Source organism: Camelina sativa, chromosome 19, assembly GCF_000633955.1.
Source record: "Camelina sativa cultivar DH55 chromosome 19, Cs, whole genome shotgun sequence".
Lineage (NCBI taxonomy): Eukaryota > Viridiplantae > Streptophyta > Magnoliopsida > Brassicales > Brassicaceae > Camelina > Camelina sativa.
Window position 1 is genome coordinate 19,574,170 of NC_025703.1, and position 20,916 is coordinate 19,595,085.

General features: G+C 34.7%; 4 protein-coding genes across 5 annotated transcripts; 3 read left to right on the forward strand and 1 right to left on the reverse strand.

The window, feature by feature from the left end:
* LOC109130868 (uncharacterized mitochondrial protein AtMg00810-like) lies at positions 5,332–6,102 on the forward strand. Its single transcript, XM_019240945.1, has one exon. It carries the CDS (start codon positions 5,332–5,334, stop codon positions 6,100–6,102), a length of 771 nt encoding a protein of 256 aa, XP_019096490.1.
* On the forward strand, positions 6,753–8,835 carry LOC104766709 (reticulon-like protein B10). Of its 2 annotated transcripts, none has more exons than XM_019241566.1 (6): positions 6,753–6,887; positions 7,003–7,183; positions 7,395–7,539; positions 7,635–7,704; positions 7,852–8,027; positions 8,557–8,835. In XM_019241566.1, exons 1-5 carry the CDS (start codon positions 6,848–6,850, stop codon positions 8,022–8,024), a joined length of 609 nt encoding a protein of 202 aa, XP_019097111.1. In that variant the 5' UTR covers positions 6,753–6,847; the 3' UTR covers positions 8,025–8,027; positions 8,557–8,835. The 2 variants fall into 2 exon arrangements, with proteins under 2 accessions (XP_019097111.1, XP_010488949.1); XM_010490647.2 differs by having other exon boundaries at positions 6,754–6,887; positions 7,852–8,024; positions 8,554–8,835.
* On the reverse strand, positions 8,875–10,832 carry LOC104766710 (protein TIC 21, chloroplastic). Its single transcript, XM_010490648.1, has 4 exons — positions 10,449–10,832; positions 9,916–10,173; positions 9,233–9,436; positions 8,875–9,121 (listed from the first exon to the last, which is right to left on the reverse strand). The coding sequence occupies exons 1-4, from the start codon at positions 10,761–10,763 to the stop codon at positions 9,008–9,010; spliced, it is 891 nt and encodes a 296-aa protein (XP_010488950.1). The 5' UTR covers positions 10,764–10,832; the 3' UTR covers positions 8,875–9,007.
* On the forward strand, positions 12,801–15,673 carry LOC104766711 (receptor protein kinase-like protein At4g34220). The gene is made up of 2 exons (XM_010490649.2): positions 12,801–14,811; positions 14,954–15,673. The coding sequence occupies exons 1-2, from the start codon at positions 12,903–12,905 to the stop codon at positions 15,502–15,504; spliced, it is 2,460 nt and encodes an 819-aa protein (XP_010488951.1). The 5' UTR covers positions 12,801–12,902; the 3' UTR covers positions 15,505–15,673.

Consider the following 20,916-nt stretch of genomic DNA (forward strand, 5'->3'; position numbering starts at 1 on the left):
CCCGTAACTTTTATGTATGAGTTAAAAAAATACAATAGATATAAATTATAGGATTTGTAGTGTAATTAATCCATTATATGTATCTTAATCTTTTCTCCAAAAAAAAAATTGTATCTTAATCCTATGCTCTATAAATTTCTACACTAACTCAGAGGATAATGGAGAGTACAATATGCATGTAATTTTCGAGTTCGAGTCGCTATAAATTGATACAAGCCGACTATTTAAATAGTATAGAAGATGGAGAAAGTTATGATTTTCCTCAAACGAACAAACTATATTACATCCACAACAAATTTTCTATACTACACTCACAACACATTTTCTACTCTCCTTTATTCTCTATAGACAAATTATAAACTTTGTCTAAATAATTATAAAGAATAACAGTTCTTTTCTTTAAAAAATTAACAACTTTGGTCTAAAGCAATAATATTTATATTACTGAAAAATATTATAAAAAAGAAAACTTAGATTTTTCAAACAATATTCGGATCTAGTATAAAGTTAAGTGGTAATACATAGGCTCCGACTGGTAACAGCGTATTTGGTTGTGCGGGACAAATGATTTAGTAGTGCGGTACGGTTCAACTCCGGTTCATGCAGGAGAAATATATTTGCGGAACAAGTGCGGTTAATACAAAATAAGCAGTACATAATAATGTTTGATTGGTAAAAATAAATTTGCGGTTCACAATAATATCATATATATATATATATGTTAAAATACATACATATTGCTAAATCAATTATATTTACACATAATTTTGTATTTATTATAAAATACATATTACTGAAAATTCAGAATAGTTATAATAATTATTATTATAGATCTAATCTAATAAGCTATTGATTGTTTGTTTATATAATGAAATCTCATTTATTAGACCATCTCCAATGTATATCTCTATTTTTCCTCTAAAATAGAGTAACTCTATAATAGAGTAAGTGTTAGTTTAAAAAAATAGAGGTGAGAATAGAGTTGCTCTATATAGAGTAATATTTGGTCCAGATTGCTCTATATTGCTCTATAATAGATTTTTGACTCTAAAATAGAGTGGGGTTGGAGATGCCCTTAGTTATTTGCTTAGACTTAACTAAATTACATAACTACACATTAAGCTCATAGTTTTGATCTAATAATAATAATAAGTCAACTATAAAAAAAACACTTTCAAATAATAATGGATACATGAATGAAAAAAGAAAACTAACTTTTTTATAAGTGATATGAGAGAAATTGTGTATGATATTAATTTGTGTTTTATGTTTAAGTTTATTCACATATTTTATTATTATTAAATGTTTTTTCACACACTGGGTGCGTATTTGCTAAAACGCTGGGTATTGTCTACCTTGAAAAATTGAAGTGCGTTTTTGATCTTTTAGGTATAATTATGGTTGTCTACAATAACGCACACTGCACAATTTTTTTAATGAGGAAAAACGCAAATAAAAAAATGAAGTTGTGAATGGTGACTTATTAGTGGTTTTCTATTTTTTGTTTGAATTCCGCAAATAATGGTGTTACCATTCACTACCATAATTTGGTTGTAAAAATTATATGACATTAAGTGTGTATGTTCCAAACTTTTCCAACAGTATGATTAGGAGTGTTAAATTTATTTGGATTTAGTTTTAATTTGGGTTAGTTTTGTTTATAATAGGAGGTACAATAGCAAAATGAGTTTGTTGAATAATGACATTAAAGTAACCATAATTTGATTACAATACCTAAGATAAATATATTTTTGAAAATGAAGTACTTAAAAATAATAAATTTAATTATAAAAAGAAGTGAAATGACCTTAGTGTAGTGGCCAAAGATAAGTCCTTAATGCACAAGACACCATCACACCAGAGATCGTCTCCCGCTCCCTACGAATGTAGAGATTAGGCTAATGGGCCGGCCTGTTGTGGCCCAATGGTTGACAAAAAAAAAGAAAAAAGAAGTTAAAACATAATATTTATGTTCATACTATTAAATTCGGGTCTGTGGACTTGTAACTCAAAACCAATTGCCAACAAGTGAATTGGCCCTAACCCCTTATATATTACTTACATCTCATCACATTTTCCAATGTTTGATCTTTCTCAACACGCCCCCTCAAGATAATGGATCTTCTAGCCATTAATCTCGACATAAACCAACATGCCCCTCGAGATAATGCCTTTTTTTAGCTATCTTGATGGAATTGAGTCTTCTATTGGGTCATCAATTAATGGGGTGATCGGGCCTCTATCCGGGCTAGATTAATTAACGGACCAGTATGTGTAGGCTCTGATACCATGTTAAATTCGGGTTTTACTGTGGGCTTCCAAATCAAAACCAATTGGCACGAATGGATTAGCCCTAACCCCTTATATATTAGTTAAGTCCCATCACATTTTCTAATGTAGAATCTTTCTCCACATATACCATTTAATATCTAATTTATCCTGACCTGCACGTTCATACATGGTAATGTTTGTAGACGTATTTGTTTAGTAGAGCATTCATAATCTCAATTTCGAGTGATCTAACCAATTTTGAATTTATATATACATTTTTTAAATACATTTTGGGTTTTACCTTTTTATTTGTACTTATTTAAAAATTTATTTACAAATAAACAATTTCTAAAAATAGCATTACTTCATATTTTGTTTCCTAAATATTTTACATTCTATTCGAACCAAAAAATTACAGCAAAATCAATATGAAAACAGACACTATGATATATTTAACAACACTTTTTATTGTGTTTTGAAGATATTCTATCTCTGAATCCTTTGCAAATAAAGAAAACAAAAATTTGATTCCTATTTTGTTTTCCAAAAACTGTGAGCTTTGATTTTTAATGTAAAAATAACTTCGATTCACATTTATTTAATTATTATAATTAATATATATATAAACTTATAAAATTTCAATATATTATGAATGTGTAAAATTAAAAAGTTTAAAATACTATATAATATGGTTATATAGTAGATGGGTTATAAAGAGAACATGTTAGAATTAATAAAATATCATTAAATTTGTGTTAACACGGATGAAATCCTTATTTTATTATTTGTTAACACTATTAATATTAGAATATTTGGCATATATATAAAATTAAATTGATTTAACTAAGATTTTGTAAAACAATTAAATCATTAGGAAAAATGTGAATTAATCATAGTGTATAAATAATTTATTATGTATTTAGATCTCCTATTTTTTGTTATAATAATTAAAAATCAAAACAGAATCACAAACGACCGAGAAATTTAGTTATTCTTGATAGATAAGGGAATATGTAATATTCACTTACCATCTATGTATCGCTAAGACTTGGAGAGCACTCTCCTATACTTGTATATATGCGTAATCTCTAATGAATAGAAGGGAAACTCACATTTACTGAGTAACATGGTATCAGAGCCTTTATTCTAAAAACCCTTAAAAAAATATCACCGTCTCCTTCTTTCTCGATCCCTCTTATCTCCCTTCTTCTTCTTCTTCCTTCTCTCATCTCTCTATTTTGTTTTTCTTCCCCGATCTTTCCAATGGCCCAACCACTCGACAAATTCTTCCCCGATCTTTCTTCTGTCTCTGCACCTTTTGAAATTATTCATTCCGATGTTTGGACCTCTCCAGTGTCCAGCGTCAGTGGGAACAAATACTATGTTATTTACCTTGATCATTTTACACATTTTCTTTGGGTTTTTCCTATTCGCAACAAATCCGATGTCTATTCCACGTTCTTAACTTTCATGGCTTATATTTCTAACCATTTTGGCCGCAGCATCAAATTTTTTCAATGCGATAATGGTGGTGAATACCAAAACCGGCAATTTCTCAATTACTTCTCTTCTCACGGCATCTCATCTCGGTTCTCCTGTCCTCACACTTCTCAACAAAACGGGAAGGCCGAGCGAACACTCCGAACATCAAACAACTCTGTTCGGTCGTTACTTTTCCAAGCAAACATGCCTAACACATATTGGGTGGAGGCACTTATGATGGCAGCTCATATCTTCAACATTCTTCCTTCCTCTGCCATCAACAATCAAATTCCATTCACTAAACTGTTCCACAAGCCGCCCACTTACGATCACCTTCAGGTATTCGGGTGTGTCTGTTACCCAAACCTCCTCTCAACTAATTCACACAAACTCGACGCTCGCTCCACTGTGTGTGTTTTCCTCGGCTACCCTTCCAATCATAAAGGCTATCGTTGTCTTGATCTTACTAGTCGCAAGGTAATTATCTCCTAACATGTTATTTTTGATGAATCAAGCTTTCCTTTTTCACACCCTTCTCCACCTCCAATCTCTACACCACCCGCCGAACAACCACTTACACAAACTATCTCCCCTATTCTCCGCCAACAAGCTTCTATCACCCCACAAACTACCGCTCCTCTACCAACTCTACCTCTCGCTCCGCCGGTGGCACCACCTCCCGCTCCGCCAGTAGCACCACTGCCTCCACAGGTCGTCACTCACTCTATGAGGACGCGTAGCAAAAGCGGAATCACAAAACATAGACAGCCCCTTTCACTTCATACTGAAACTCTCTCACCTCTTCCCACCTCTCACTTAAAAGCTTTAGAAGATCCTAACTGGACAGCGGCGATGCATGAGGAACATGGAGCTCAAATTAAAAAGAGGACGTGGTACTTGGTACCACGACCCCCTAACACTAACATTGTGCGCTCTATGTGGTTGTTTCGACATAAATTTGGTGCAGATGGGAAGCTCTCTCGCTACAAGGCTCGGTTGGTCGCAAATGGAAAATCACAAGAAATAGGCATCGATTGTGAGGAGACTTTCAGTCCTGTCGTCAAGCCAGCCACCATTCGTCTTGTCCTCGAGCTCTCTCTTTCTCGCAAGTGGCCTATCCATCAACTTGATGTCAAGAATGCATTCCTTAACGGCACACTCGAAGAGACGATTTACATGCACCAACCACTGGGTTTCCACGACCCGGACAAACCCGATCATGTTTGTTTACTCAAGCAGTCCCTCTACGGTCTCAAACAATCCCCACGCGCATGGAACCAACGCTTCACTCAATATGCTCGTAAAGTCGGTTTCGTGCAAAGCAAGGGAGACCCGTCCTTGTTCGTCTACAACAAACCACATGGAACCGCATATCTCCTCCTCTATGTCGATGACATTGGTCTCACCGCATCCTCCACTACGCTACTTACCGCCATCATCGCCTCCTTTCACAGCGAGTTCGAGATGAAGGACTCCGGTTAGCTTCACTACTTCCTCGGTATCGCCATCAAATGCAATACCTCTGGCTTCTTCCTCTCACAACAGAACTACGCTACGGACATCCTACACCGCGCCAACATGTCTAAATGCAATTCCTGCACCACGCCGGCAGACCCTCGTGCTTGCTTTGCCGCCGACGATAGCCCACCTATCTCCGACCCTACACTGTATCGAAGTCTCGCTGACGCCCTCCAGTACTTAACTTTTACACGCCCTGCTATCTCTTTCGCCGTCAAGCAAATCTGTCTATACATGCATGATCCCCGCGAATCTCATCTCAAAGCACTCAAACGAATCCTGGGCTACCTCAAGGGTACTCTTGATCACGGCCTCCAACTCTACCCGACACAACCTACAGGCCTCATCGCTTACACGGACGCCGACTGGGCTGGCTGTCCCTCTACTCGTCGTTCAACTTCCGGCTACTGCAATTTCCACGGTGACAACTTAATCTCTTGGTCCTTCAAACGTCAACACATTGTCTCCCGCTCAAGCGCCGAAGCTGAGTATCGCGGCGTGGCCAACGTCGTCGCTGAAACAACATGGCTTCACAACCTCCTCCTAGAATTACATTGTCCTCTCATGAAAGCAATTATTGTCTACTGTGACAATATCAGCGCCGTCTACCTCTCCACAAACCCTGTTCAACATCAACGCACAAAACATGTCGAGATCGACATTCACTTCGTTCGTGAACGTGTCGCCCTCGGAACAGTCCGTGTCCTTCACGTCCCCTCGTCACACCAATACGCGGATATCTTCACAAAGGGGCTTCCCACTCCATTGTTCAACGAGTTTCGTTCCAGTCTAAGCATTCTTCCGAACGATGCTACGACTACGGGGAAGTGATAGATAAGGGAATATATAATATTCACTTACCATGTATGTATCGCTAAGACTTAGAGAGCATTCTCCTATAGTTGTATATATTTGTAATTTATAATGAATAGAAAGAAACTCACATTTACTTAGTAACAATTCTTTTATTTGCAAAACATCCAATATTATTAAACAAATACAATATGAAATATATATAATAATAAAACTTATATTCGGTATACCGCATAAAGTTTGAGTAATATCTTTTCGAAACAAAAACTGATTTAAGTAATCATTTGTAACGTACTAATTTCATCTAAATATACGAGTGGGTTTAATTTAAAACCTACAGTAACTATAATGCCAAACCGCATTACAAATGATTATATATGATTACAATTGTATATAAAAAATAAAAAATAAACAGAAAAATCTAGAATCGAAATCGAACCATTAGTCGGATTGTCTATCACTATATACAAGAAAATAAATGGATATTTCCACAATAAGAAATGGAGACTGAAGCTGAATGAAAAAAATAAAGGCAAAAAGGTAAGTATATATAATCATAGTTGAGAATGGTTTAAAAGAAACATCACTTTTTACCTTACTTTTAAGGGACAATTAGATTTCACCTTAATCGTTAATTAAGAATGACTTAAAATTAATAAAACGATGTGCGAAGAAGGAAGAGACTCGAGGAGACAGTTTTGGGATTGGTGAGAAAGAGAGAAAGAGAGAAAGAGAGAGAGAGAGAGAGAGAGAGATCGCTCCAATGGAAGAATCTGTTCATCAATCTATTCGCTTTGGCTCAGGTTTCTCTCCACTGTTTTCATTCTTTATCGACTCCATTAACATGTAGATCTCCCCTTGAAATCGCACCGATTCCATTTCGATTTTTGAAAATTTTGTCTCAACTGATGGATGCAGTTGCGGATTTGATCATGCGGAAGAACCGACGCGGAGGGTATCTCCTACTCGGATCAACGACGCTTTTATGGTTCCTTTTCCAGAAATGTGGATACAGCTTTTTCCCCTTTGTTGTTAATACTCAGCTGCTCCTCGTCGTTATACTCTTCCTCTGGGCCAAATCTGCTATTCTCTTCAACAGGTAGCAGAATCTCACATTCGCTTCATCTACTCTAAGCTATGTTTTTTGGCTAAGTATGTAGAATTAGCTTGTTTTTGTGGGATATAGAGTGGAGAATTTCACATTTTGACATCATGTTGTAGATAAAGATATGGTTACAGGACAAGTAGGTAGAAAAGTTATGCATTAGTTGTGCTAAATCTGAATTGCTCTCTTTGCTTTGTTTGAGTAGACCTATGCCACAACTACCTAATCTTGAAATCTCTGAGGCATTTGTGTTTATGGTGGCTGATGGTCTACGAGTGTGGATTAATAATACCGTGCTCGCTGTTGCTCGTGAGATTTACGTGGGAAGAAACGCAAAGCAACTCTTTCGGGTCAGTAAACTGTTTTCCAAGTGATTTTGTTCTTTCGTTTCTTGATTCTTAGAGTGTAGCTTAGGAAATTGAAACAGTGATATTCCTATTGGCAGGTCAGTGTTGTGTTGTGGACAGTATCATTTGTTGGCAGTTTCTTAAACTTCCTCACAATTCTCTATCTCGGTGAGTAGATTTGTTTTCCTTTGTCCTTCATTATTGATTATGACCTATATAGCTAAGTATCTCTAGAAGAGAAAGGGTTTATGTTTTTGCAATCAAGACTGCTCAACTCACCTAATTTACTTTCTCTGTGTGATTTAATTTGGATAGGTGTTGTTCTCAGTCTGTTGATCCCCATTGTGTACGAGAGGTACCAGGATCACATTGATGATAAGCTATCTTTAACACATCGAATCATTCAAACGCAGTACAGGAAGATCGACGAAAGATTACTACAGAAGATTACTGCTAAGCCTTCAAATAAGATAAAGAAGATGCAATAGGCAAAGCTTACTGACCCTTGTTTAAGCATTTATCTGCTAGCCCTTTGATATATTTTTCAATTTCGTCACAGCTATGTTCCTTTGTTATGCCTAGCACATGACGATTGTAATTAGCCTGGGGGCTAGGTGTAATTTGCAATATAGACAGTTTTCCAGGAAAGAGATTGAAAGTTTAGACTGTAGAAGCTCAGTCAGTCAGCTTAAAAACAGAGCCTACATAGGGAAGTTGAGAGCTGAAGGTTTAAAAGAGAGTGAGAGGATACGTTTGGGGGCGCATTCTTGATTTTGGCATTGGTCGAGAGTTTAGAGCCCTCATTAAACAAGTTTTTCTTTGGTGAATTCAGTTAGAGGAGTTCACCGCTTACCATTCTATCAGCCAAATAGTGTATATTTACGACACAAGAGTGATATATGCATGAATGTTAAGTAGATTAGATAGACATCAATGGTATAAATATTTTGCATGATATGTGTGCTGACAGGTGGATATTTTTTAACGTCTAATATGTTTCCACTCTTTTTGTTGCAGGCAGTGAAATAAACAAGACATAATACGACTGAGTTGGGGATGTAAAACTGAGGTGCAACAGAGCAACGTAACAAGCTATGATGAGTATACCAGATGAGACTTGAGAGTTTGATTGTGGTTTTCACACTCGAATCAACCTTTAGTTGATAGAGACAATATGGATGAAGAAGTCCATGTCTATGTGTAACTTCAGGAACAAAACGTGGTTGGTTCTAATTGGAATATGGGACAGTTTTTTTTGGCAAACTATTGGTTATATAATGTGGAATTGTGATTTTATTAGTTATGTGTTGCAGTTATACGACCTGTCTACGTAAGTGATAATTTATCCGATAAATCACAGTTGTAACTCAGGAATGTTACCAATGGTTTCGTTCTGAAGTTTAAGAGGAAACAAGCCACAGATTTTAACGTTTTTATGATTACAAGAAGTGAGGCCACAAAAGGCAGAAACTCAAGCAACTTTAGGAGCCAAGACAGATTCCGAATTGGGCACTGTCACAGACCGCAACAGCTCCAACGAGCAAACAAGGCCTAGGAAATGAGAGAGTAAGGTGTTCGCCGATGCCTGCAAAAGCGGCTCTCAAGTCAAACAGTGAAACTTGCACAAATCATTTCTGCAAATATTTAAGTAAAAGCTTTATAAGAAAACAGCAATATATTAAAAGCTTTTGTTCACCTGAACTAGGAAGACATCAAGAGCAAGAACGGGGCTGTAACCCTGGGAGACTCCCTGGTAGAAAGGGTTAGCTGAGGTTGTTAAAGCCTTTGCAACTAAAAATCCAACCGTTGCTTGCATCCCGAGAAGTGCTGCCCCCATTCCCAAAAGATTTACCATAATCCCGCTCCTCAAACCTTTCACAACATCAGCACGAGGTGGAGCCTGAAACAATACAGCCTTTATTAAAAGTTGGATTTCTCGCTTTCATACACCCAACTACAAAACTGAGAAAACGGGACCCAAGAAGCAGTAGCAGCAATTGGGAGACCTTTTGCAGCTTGACTTGATCATACAACCAGCTTAAGAACTTAAACATGATCAAAGGTTCAACAGCTACCACTAAATATAAGGTTCACAGACTGGTTTTGAGAAACAAAGTTAACACAGTTTACACATATAAGAACCTACAAGTGCTATTGTATGGGCAATGGCTTCCACACAACGACACTCAGACCAAGAGAACTGAGTACTTCGACTAAAGACACATCGTAGGATCCTTACTGGTTCTACTTAGGTAATTCAATCTTTTTCACGTTAGTGTAGTCATTAGCAGTACATAAACCTTTAAAAGCATTATTTCCAGAGAGCATCAACCTTCAGTGAGTCGAATTGAACTACTATAAAGAGGGAGACATTGTTACCTTGGCAGGGTCAATGGCAGTTCGACGAAGCCTCTCTGAAAGCCGGATATACCCAAAAGACCAGAACACCGAGACAAACGAGGCAGCAATCCCACTTGCAGTAGCATAAAAGGTAGCAGGTGAAGTAGGTTTCCCTGTAACAACAATGGAGAAGGATAGAATCACAGCCGCCACAACGGTTGACACAAGCTGCCCCCAGAAACCAATACTCCCTAGCCTCTTGAAGTACCTTGACGTCTTCTCCAACCTCTTTGCTACCTGTGAAAAACCACTCATACTCATATAAAACTCTCTTTCACCCCAATACAGTTTTTACATTACAATTCTGAAAAACTCAAATCCAAATTGTTATCTACTTCCTAAAAACAAAAGCTGATTCAGGTGGAAGCTGTGAATTACGAGTTTTCATTTTCGATTTTCCCAGACATGATCGTCAGACTCTCATTCCACCACTCGATCTAGCTAACTTAGTCAAAAAGCAAGACGAGAAACTAAGATTCGAGCTGGAAAAAGCTAAAGAAAAGGAGAGAAACCTGAGCGAGCTTTGCCTTGTCGACCTCATTATCACCGGAAACGGAAGAAGGAGAAGTCGGAGAGGAAAATGCCACCGTGGATGGTGCGAAACTAGGTTTAGATCCTCCGATTTGGAAACCGTAGACGGACAGAGACGGTGGCGACTCGTGTGAAGAGACGGTGGCTTTCCTCTTCGGAGCCAAGAGAAGTGGATTGAAAAATGGTAGGGAGCGAGTAGAGAGGCGTTGGTTGTGGCACAAGTTCTGAAAACCTGGCCGTAGAGTGACGGCGGAGACGCCGGAGGAACTCACCGGCGGCAAGAGTAGTGACTGCATATTTTTTTTAGTTGAGAGTAAAAGTTGTGAATTGGTTGCTTTTTAGGCTTCGTTCTATCTTAATAGCTGCAATGGGCTTTTTGCTACCTAACGGCCTTTTAGAGAATATTTTTTTCTTTTTCTTTTCTTCTTTATTAGCGGTCCAACAGTATTTTATTTTCGTATTTCTTTTTTATCATTTGTAAAATAAAAAACTCAATCCTCAAAAATACTATTAAAATATATTTTTGTCTCAAAATATCATCACTAGTTTTTTTTCCCTACAAATATCACTGATATATAAATCTTATATAATAAATCTATGACCGCAAACCCAAAATACTAAACAAAATTATAAATAATTAACTTTTTCCGATTATTTTTAAGGTGTGTGCAAGTTTATCTGTTTTTGCAAGTTTTCTAGTGGTGAAGGTTAAGAAATTTGAATAATCAAAGTTTTTCTTTTAAATGATAAATTTTAAATTTTCTATTTGATTATCTGTTTTTGCAAGTTTTCTCTACCAAATTATCATAGTCTCTAACACTTTTTCATTACTTTTATTTTCTTGTAATAATTTTATCTGAAAAAATGATTTTCACCTATACAAAATATAGCCAAACACATGACCATAGAGCTAAACTATCTATCAATATTTACATGGAAAATTGATTTTGCATCATACCATGCAAAAACAAGCATAAGTTATCTGACCATAAAAATCTTTTAGTTTTTTCTTGATTTGATATGACAATTTCCCTTTGCAACGATTGATATCAAAATTAGTGCAGAAAACAAAACTAATAAAGAAAGTATATATTTCTTGCAAATCTTATTTTTTATCACATTATCTTTTGCCACTCATGTAAACATTAAAAAGAATATTTATCTAACATAAAGAACTATATCAAATATATACTTCTTCTCGGCATGTCCTATTTTCTTTTACTTTAATATCTAATAAACAATCCAGTGAAAACATGTAAGTCTAACTGAATCTTCAAATTTATTAGGATACATCAAAAAAAAAACATCACACTAGATAAATTTGAAAATGTGGTAAAATTGGAATAAGTTCAAAATATCTTAAAAATCAAACATGCAAAATCTAAATATCCTTAAAAATCAGATTTGTTTTACATACTAATGGCTTTTTGTTTGCTGAAAATTTATTATTTATTTGCTGAAAATTCACCATGAACCTACTTCTGGGATTTCTTGATATGTGTCACACCATTATGAAAACCTTGTTAGTGGGGGAGTAGAAAAAAAAAATGGGAGAAAATATCTTCGATTTAGATCAAGGTTTTGGAAGATTTCGATTGAAGTTATGTTGATGTACCTCACCGGTTGTAGATACTAATCATGTTTAATATGGTGTTGAATGTGATGTGAGTATGGAATGTCCATTTCAGCTCATTGTTAATTTTCTCTACCCATCCCTTTTGTAAAACAACAATATTCAAAAAACCACTTAAATAAAAATAAGAAATTTTGTAATATATCACTAGTTTTTTTTTAATGTCATTGTTAAAATATGTTATTTTTTCTAAACTACCACAAAAACTAAAACTAAACTTTAAACTTTCAAAACTAAACTCTATATAATAAATTTTAAACTCTAAACCCAAAACACTAAACAAAAATGTAAAAATGATTGAAAATTTTTCATTTCTAAAGGTAACGTTAAGTGGCTTTGTTTCACTTACTACAATTTTGGATTAGATACATTCAGTTGTACAAAAACATATAAATAATAACAAACTTTTAATAGTTTAGGTCAAAGGTGTTCGTTTTTTTTTTAAAGGCTTTTCAACTACAATAGAATAGAATAGTTTTTTTTTTTTTTTGACAACTACAATAGAATAGTTTATTAATAGTGAATTTATGCAAATTATCCAAATAATATTTTCTTGTTTTATTTCAACTTTAAAATAACAGTGTCACGAAGGAGAAACAATCGTAATGTACGCAAGTTTTAAATTCAAATTTTCGAATCTATATTCTTTTTTCTGCTAAGAAGAAACAAAAAATAAAGATTATTATACAAAATTTTGCGGACATTTTTACGAACTTCGAAAAAAGACAAAGAACTAAATGAGAAATATCTACGACAAAAAGAATAAAAGAATAACCTGTTGACAAAAATTAAAAATAAATAAATGACCAACCCCTCTTTTTATCTCTTATACAACCTCACCCTCTCTAAAGCAGAACCTCATAGTTTTGCTTTGCTCCAATATCTTATAAATTTGGTGAACAGAACAATCATTACTTGCAGTGGTTCACCCTCTCTCTCTCTATCTCTCTGTCTCTCTATCATAAGAACTCATAAGCATTACTCACAGAAAAGAGAAAACCTAAGAACTCAAACCATGACTTCCATCAGAAGCAACCTCCTCTTCCATCTTCTTCTTCTTCTCCCTTCACTACTCCAAGCTCTTAACACTGATGGTGTTGCTTTACTCTCTTTCAAATATTCCATCCTCAATGACCCTCTCTCAGTTCTACGCAACTGGAACTACGACGATGAAACACCATGCTCTTGGACCGGTGTTGCCTGTACAGAGCTTGTGAGTCCCAAAACCCCAGGTTTGCTTAGAGTGACAAGCTTGGTTCTTCCCAATAAACAGCTCCTAGGTTCTGTCTCTCCCGACTTGTTTTCGATACTACATCTAAGGATATTGGACCTCTCCAACAATTTCTTCCATGGGTCACTGCCGGATTCAGTGTCTAACGCCACTGAGCTTCGTGTTCTGTCTCTTGGGAACAACAAGGTTTCTGGTGAAGTGCCTAATCTTATCAGCAAAGTGGCTAGTCTCCAGCTCTTGAATCTCTCTGCTAACGCCTTCACCGGCAAAATCCCTTCCAATCTCCCACTTCTCAAGAATCTTACAGTCATTTCCTTGGCAAAGAACTCCTTTTCAGGCAATATTCCAAGTGGGTTTGAAGCAGTACAGGTTCTAGACATCTCCTCAAATCTTCTAGAAGGATCTCTTCCTCCAGATTTCGAGGGAACGAGTTTACATTACCTCAACCTATCACACAATCAAATCTCCGGCGTGATTTCTCCAGCTTTCACCGTGAAATTTCCAGCAAGCACCATCCTCGATCTCTCCTTCAACAATCTAACAGGACCAATCCCTGGTACACCAACATTGCTTAACCAAAAGACTGAGTCCTTCTCTGGTAATACAGGCTTGTGTGGGCAACCATTAAAGACTCCTTGTTCAATCCCTTCTACTCTATCAGACCCACAAAATATCTCTGAAACTACTTCACCAGCAATAGCAGTAATGCCCAGAACTCCAACACCAACAACTCCATCGGTAGAATCAACAAATCAAACACCCGAAAGCAAACTAAAACCAAGCACAATCGTCGGCATTACACTTGCAGATATAGCTGGTCTAGCTATCATAGCTATGTTCATCCTCTACATATACCAGCTCAAGAAACGAAGAAGCTCCAAAGAATACAGCACTTTCAGCGTCTTACAAAAATGTCTGGAGAAAAACGATACATTACCAGTCAAGAAATCGAAACAAAACACCATCGTCGCCGCCTCAGAGATCACGAAATCTCCAGCTACAAAAACTGGATGTGGCTCATGGATAGTTCGTGGGTACGACAAGACAACGTCTGCATCATCCGAGAGCGACGTAGAGAACCAGCTGCAAGACAAGAAACCCATTGAGGCATTTAATCGAACAAGTGGTGGGCGAGCAAAAGGCAACACTGAAACAAAACTAGTGACGGTCGATGGAGAGACTCAGCTAAAGCTAGATACTTTACTAAAGGCATCAGCTTACGTACTTGGTACAAGCAGAAGCGGCGGGATCGTGTACAAAGCCGTGTTAGAGAACGGCTCAGCTTTTGCGGTGCGGCGGATCGGAGCGGAGTGTTGTACGGTGACGAAGTTTAAAGAATTCGAAAAGGAGGTTCACTGTATCGCTAAACTTCGTCACCCAAATCTCGTTAGGGTTCGTGGTTTCGTCTGGGGTAACGAAGAGAAGCTTCTCATCTCCGACTATGTCCCAAATGGGACTCTACCTCTCTCCTCCATCTCCGGTAAGTTTTCAATTTACTCATAACCGGCGTACGTTATACTACATGATGCTACCATACGCTTAATATGCGTATTTCAGTAACAACCAAGTTCGAAACTCAAGATTTTGGTTTTGACATTTATTTTTGTTTGATTCGAAAACAGCTAAATCAGGCTTGTCTTCACAGAACCCTCTCTCGTTTGAGGCACGGCTCAAGATAGCAAGGGGCATAGCTAGAGGAATTGCTTATATACACGACAAGAAGCATGTGCACGGCAACATCAAGCCCAATAATATTCTCTTAGATTCCGAGTTTGAGCCTGTAATTACTGATATGGGACTTGATCGTCTTATGACTCCGGCTCATTCATTCACGTCTGGACCAATGTCTACCTCACAACATCATCCACCAGAGTGGTCGGCTAGCCAGAAACCAAATCCTAAATGGGATGTTTATTCCTTTGGTGTGATACTGTTGGAGCTTCTCACAGGCAAAGTTTTTGCGGTTGATCGTGATCTTGTTCGTGATTATGAGACCGATGAGAAAACTTGGTTTTTGAGGTTGGTTGATGGGACAATTACCGTTGAGGTGGCTCGCCGCGAAGATGAGGCGGTCGCTTGCTTTAAGTTAGGCTATGGTTGTGTCTCTTCCTTGCCTCAAAAGCGACCGTCTATGAAGGATGTGGTGCAAGTGCTAGAAAAAATGTTTGTTTAATTGTTTACTTTATTAAAATTTAGAAAGATTGCATAATTTTTGTTGCAATCAAATGGATCACTTTTCATCTTTTAAATTGTTGTTTACTTTCTTTTTTCTTTTTAATTTGTTTTTGGATAAAGTATCATGTATAAGTGAAATCATAAGTGCAAATATTGTCTCATGAGAAGCTCACAAACCTCATGTAATTAGTTTTTTTTAGTAAGTTATTCATGAAAAAATACAACAAACAAAGCTGCTGATCGTTTTGGCTAAATAACCTTGTTGATACTACAAACTTAGTATCTTATTTTTATGTCCCCTCTCTTGCATTGTAAACATCCTCCATAATGACCACTCCTCTTTTTCTTAATAAAAGGAAGCTGTTAAAAAAAAACAACTCTTTTTACTTTTATTGTTATCGTAAAGATCCTCATATGTTGCTTTTATTAACCAAATTTGTTCGGACTATAATTAAACAATCTATATTTTGCATAGGCTTTCCAACCAAAATATAATAGGGGTCAATATACTCAATGCATGATTATTCGGAATCTTTACAATAACAATACAAATTTCTATTTTTGTTATATGGGGTATTTAACTTCAAATTTTAAGGGAATCTATAAAAATAAAATAAAAAACATCATATATTATTCAATCATGAATTTTTTTAAAATCTAATATTATTAAACTAATGATATGAAAAACTGATTTAAAATCCACTGAAAACATTTTGGATATTTGAATTTTAATGATTTTAAAGGATTCTTAAATATTTGAAATTTTTTGTTAAAAATACAGAAATCCGAATCTCATGGATTTATGTGAGATTTGTTAGAACCTTTCAATAAATCTTATCAACTTCACTAAAATCATCAAAATCATACAAAAACTCATCAAAACTCAAATCATTTAAGATATTAAAACCAATACACCCCATGGTTTAGGAATTACTTTATTTTAAAATCTTCATATTAATGATGAATTTATAATTAAAAAAACGAATTTCTGTATTTATATTTTTTACAACAATATTATTTATAATATCAACGAGTAGAAAGAATTGATTTCTTATAAATCGATTGTTTTATGTTTTGTTTAGTTTTATTTATTTTTCTATTAAAATAATCAGAATAATCTTTCCAATTCGAGTTTATAATTCCTTAACATGTGATGCATTATTTCCGTTAAATATTTTGATGATAATGGAAGGTATTTTTATATAATGAAAAATAATTAGATTTATTGCCTTACTAAATTTTAAATCTTCATTGTATCTATGGATTGTTTATTAAATCTTATCGAAAGAGAGAGTCTACGAACTTAAGTCTTGAACTTAGTTTTTTTTTACATCATATATCTAAGTAGCATTAAAGAAAGCAATAGACGCTAATTAAGATGGTGATCCAACTCATAGCGCCAAAAATGCCTAAACGGAATCAACTTTGTTCAGATTTTGTTCATATCATTGGTATGTACTTGTATGTTTGGATTCACTAATGTTTACTAATTATAATGGTTCTGAGTTCTAACCTATGTGTTTTGGAACAAAAGGAAAATTCATTGGATTTTGTGCACAATTTTTTTTTTAAGATAATGTTAATTAGAAGTTTTATTTTTACGTCTTAGTTTTATTTTTCGTAAATCATTTACAGTTTTCATTTATACTAGCACAACTATCCCATTGTTGCAAGTTTGTCTAATATTCTTCCTTAAAAACTTTTGCTGTTTTGCTTTCTTTGTATTTCTTTAGAACTTAGGTCTTTGAATTTCATTTATTTTTCAAGAAGAAAAATAAATTAATAGAAATAATTATCCACATAGAATTTTAAGTAACCAATCAAGTAACTAATTGTCTATTACTGTGTACTTTTCTTTTCATTTTAAACAATGTTGTCCACATAGAATTTTAAGTAACCAATCAAGATAACGCCATCTCAATAATTAACATTATTAAATAATAATAATCCTTTTTATTATTTTTGGAATATCTATTAATAATTATTAGTCTTATTTATTCAAATATCTTTATCTTTTCTCATATTTTAACATTAAAATACTTATATGAATATTTTATTGTTTGGATTATTTAGTATTTATAAGTTGTGGTTACAATTATTCTTAAAGTATAGAAATCATAAATTAGCTAATCAAGTTTAAGTAAGTTAAAAATACAAAAAATACTCCTACAATTTTTCATAGTCTATTTCTATTATTATTTTTGTTCAAGAAAGAAACATTTTACACATTGTAGAGGTAGTTTGGAAAAAAAAATTATATATTTTATTTTTGGAATATTGAGAATATAAGTGTACACATTGTAGAGGTAATTTGTTTTTATATATTATATTTTGGAAATATTTTGATTTTATTATATTTTGGGAATATAATTGTAAGCAATGTAGAGGTAATTATGGGAGTTCATTATATATGTTACGGTCTCCAAGTTCATTTGAAAGTTTGTAGTTGGTTTAAAATTCATTTTTTTGTTTGATGTTTATACTTTATACTTTTATTTTGGATTGTTGAGATTTTGAAGTCAATCTATCTTAAAGTTTGCATTTCCCTTCTCTTCACTTCTTCACTTCATTCGTTGTTTCGTTCCACCTCTTTTTAGTTTTACTCATTAAAATACAAATTCTACTATACAAGATAAGGCCTGCGTTATTATAATGCGGGTAAAAAATTAAAACAGTTATTAAGAATAATTAAGTAGTAATATAAATATTTTTAGATTTTATCTTGTAACATTTTAATATTGAATACGAACCTCTTATATTTCATTTTAATACTCTCTCAGTTCCATTATGTAAGAGTTTTCAGGTTTCTTTTTCTCTATTTTATCATATTTTCTCAAATTTCTATGTACAATATTTATTAATATAACAATTTATGACTATTTGAACTATGCAGTATATTTTTCTATTGGATGAAGTTTTATAAATGACATAATATTTATTGTTTATTAATCTTTGTACTTTTACACAAAAATTCTTATAGGATAGGGAGTACCATTTAAATATCTATACCATCATAATAAACCATAATTTAAGTTTAATTACACATTTCATCTTAATGCATAAAACAAATTTTTTATATTAAACACAATTAATACATCATATCAAATCTATATCTTACTAATAATTGAAAATACAAATAAAAAGTAACAAAATATAATTCGCAAAAAAACGGAATCAATATTATTTAAGATATAATTGTTATGTTGTTATCTCATAAGTACTAATTTTACCTCATGTCTTAATCAATTTTAAATGAGTGAAATTTATAAAATAAAAAAATATATAAAGATATGGAAACATTCTCATCAAATTCATTCCTATAAATTATAATTTATTGTGAATTATCTTATGTTTTAACATATACATTACAAAAGTACATGTGTTGAAATTATAAAATCAAACATTAAAAAAATTACTAATATTCTTCAATGATTTTTTTAAATGATACATATTAATATTTGATTTTTTTTTTGTCAACCATTAGGCCATAACTGGCCAGCCCATTAGCCAAATTCCTACATTCGTAGAAAGCAGGACTCGATCCATGGTGTGATGGTGCCTTCTACAAATGGACTTACCTCCTGCCACTGCACTAAGCTCACTTCACTATTTGAAATTTTTTTTATTCTAAAATAATTTTCATTGTTATAAATTTAGTTTAGTAATCTTATTTAACTATCAATTTCATCATAAAATCATAATTCACTTCTTCATGGATTAAAGTTAAAATTTTAATTACAAAAATTATATGAGCATCATATGAAATCATATGTATATTGGTTAGCATTTTCAATTGAATAATAAAAATAATCAGTAAAAAAATCAGTTAACATGAAGTGACCTTAGTGCAATGGCAGGAGGTAAGTTTATTGTAGAAAGCATCATCACACCAAAGGATCGAGTTCCGCTTCCTACAAATAATGTAGGAATTTGGCTAATGGACGGCCAGTTGTGGCCCAATGGTTGAAAAAAAAATGTGGTTTAGTTCGGTTTAGGCTTTGGTTCAATAATTAACATCACACAACATTAACAACACGAGACAAAAGCTTGGCCATTACTTCTCTACAACTTTTCTCTACGGGTCTATTCAGCGGTTCCACGAGACGGTTCAGGTCACGATGGTTTGGTCCTCATGGCTCAACAATTACACAACAACAAAGCAACAAATCCATCAACACATAATCAGAAACTTATTCAGAAAGTTACAAAATAAATCTAGGGTTTCCTTATCCTTAATGGCAACGCCGATGGACTACGACTGCTCCAGTGCAGCGGCTATCAACCGGTGATGTGTAGAAACATCTTACGGTGGGGAATGACCATTAGTGGTGAACTACATCCATCGTACAGAGGCGGAGAGGAAACCATGGCAACAACGGAGGAGATCAAAGTGGTTAGCTCCATCAACAACAATGGTGGACTCGACGATGGCTCCGACATGAGACGACAACTACAACACCAAGACGGATGGACAACACAGTGGTGACTACAACTTGACAGCGACAATGATGACGGTGAGCTCCGACGTAGAGAGACTGAGAGAGGCATATGACTAGGGTTCACAAATTCTCTCCTTTATTGTAAACATTAAAGCGGCGATATATGTTTACACGAGCATTCACCTACAAAAACAAAACCCTTTTGTCGATTTGTGACTTATCTTTGCGTGGCCCATAATGGACTACAACTTAATAACAAAACTGGCCCAATTATTAAATTGGGGTGTTATAGAAAGTTTTGTCGTGACATCCCGATTTCAGAGACTTGTGAAAAGGTTTTTGACCACCTATGACACAAAATTGCACTTATCTTTTCAGTCAAGGGTTCTAAGAGAACTCCAGAGTTAAAGCTTGCTTAAACTGAAGTAGTCTCACGATGGATGACCTTCCGAAAAGTGATTGTCGGAACTATGCCAGTGAGGATAAAATACAAAGAAAGATCATGTGGTAATTTGTTGGGATGGTAAACAAGCCTTTAAAACCTTCCGGATGGAGCAAACCGACCGTTGGATATGGATGGGTTCACGAGCTGGAAGTGGACATGAAGCCTACTAATAGGCGGCGGTCGGGACGTTACACTTGTTCCAGTATTGGTGAAGCAAATCACTAAATGATTTCAATCCGGTGGTGAGAAATCTCTCTTCTTCGAAACCAAAACCAATACAAGTATACTCATTTTGTGATATATTCAGGTCTCACTTGTTGAGTTAGATTCGCTCTTGATGATGGAACATGACGTAATGACTGTAAAAGATGGTAAAACACACAGACTATTCCTTTTGATTAAATGCAAGAGTTGAGTTTAGGTGAAGTTTGTAATTTGGTGATGTTTGTTCCTTTATTATAGGGTGAATGAAAGTTTTGAAAAGCTTTTTTTTTTTTTTTTTTTTTTGAATATTGTGTTTCACATC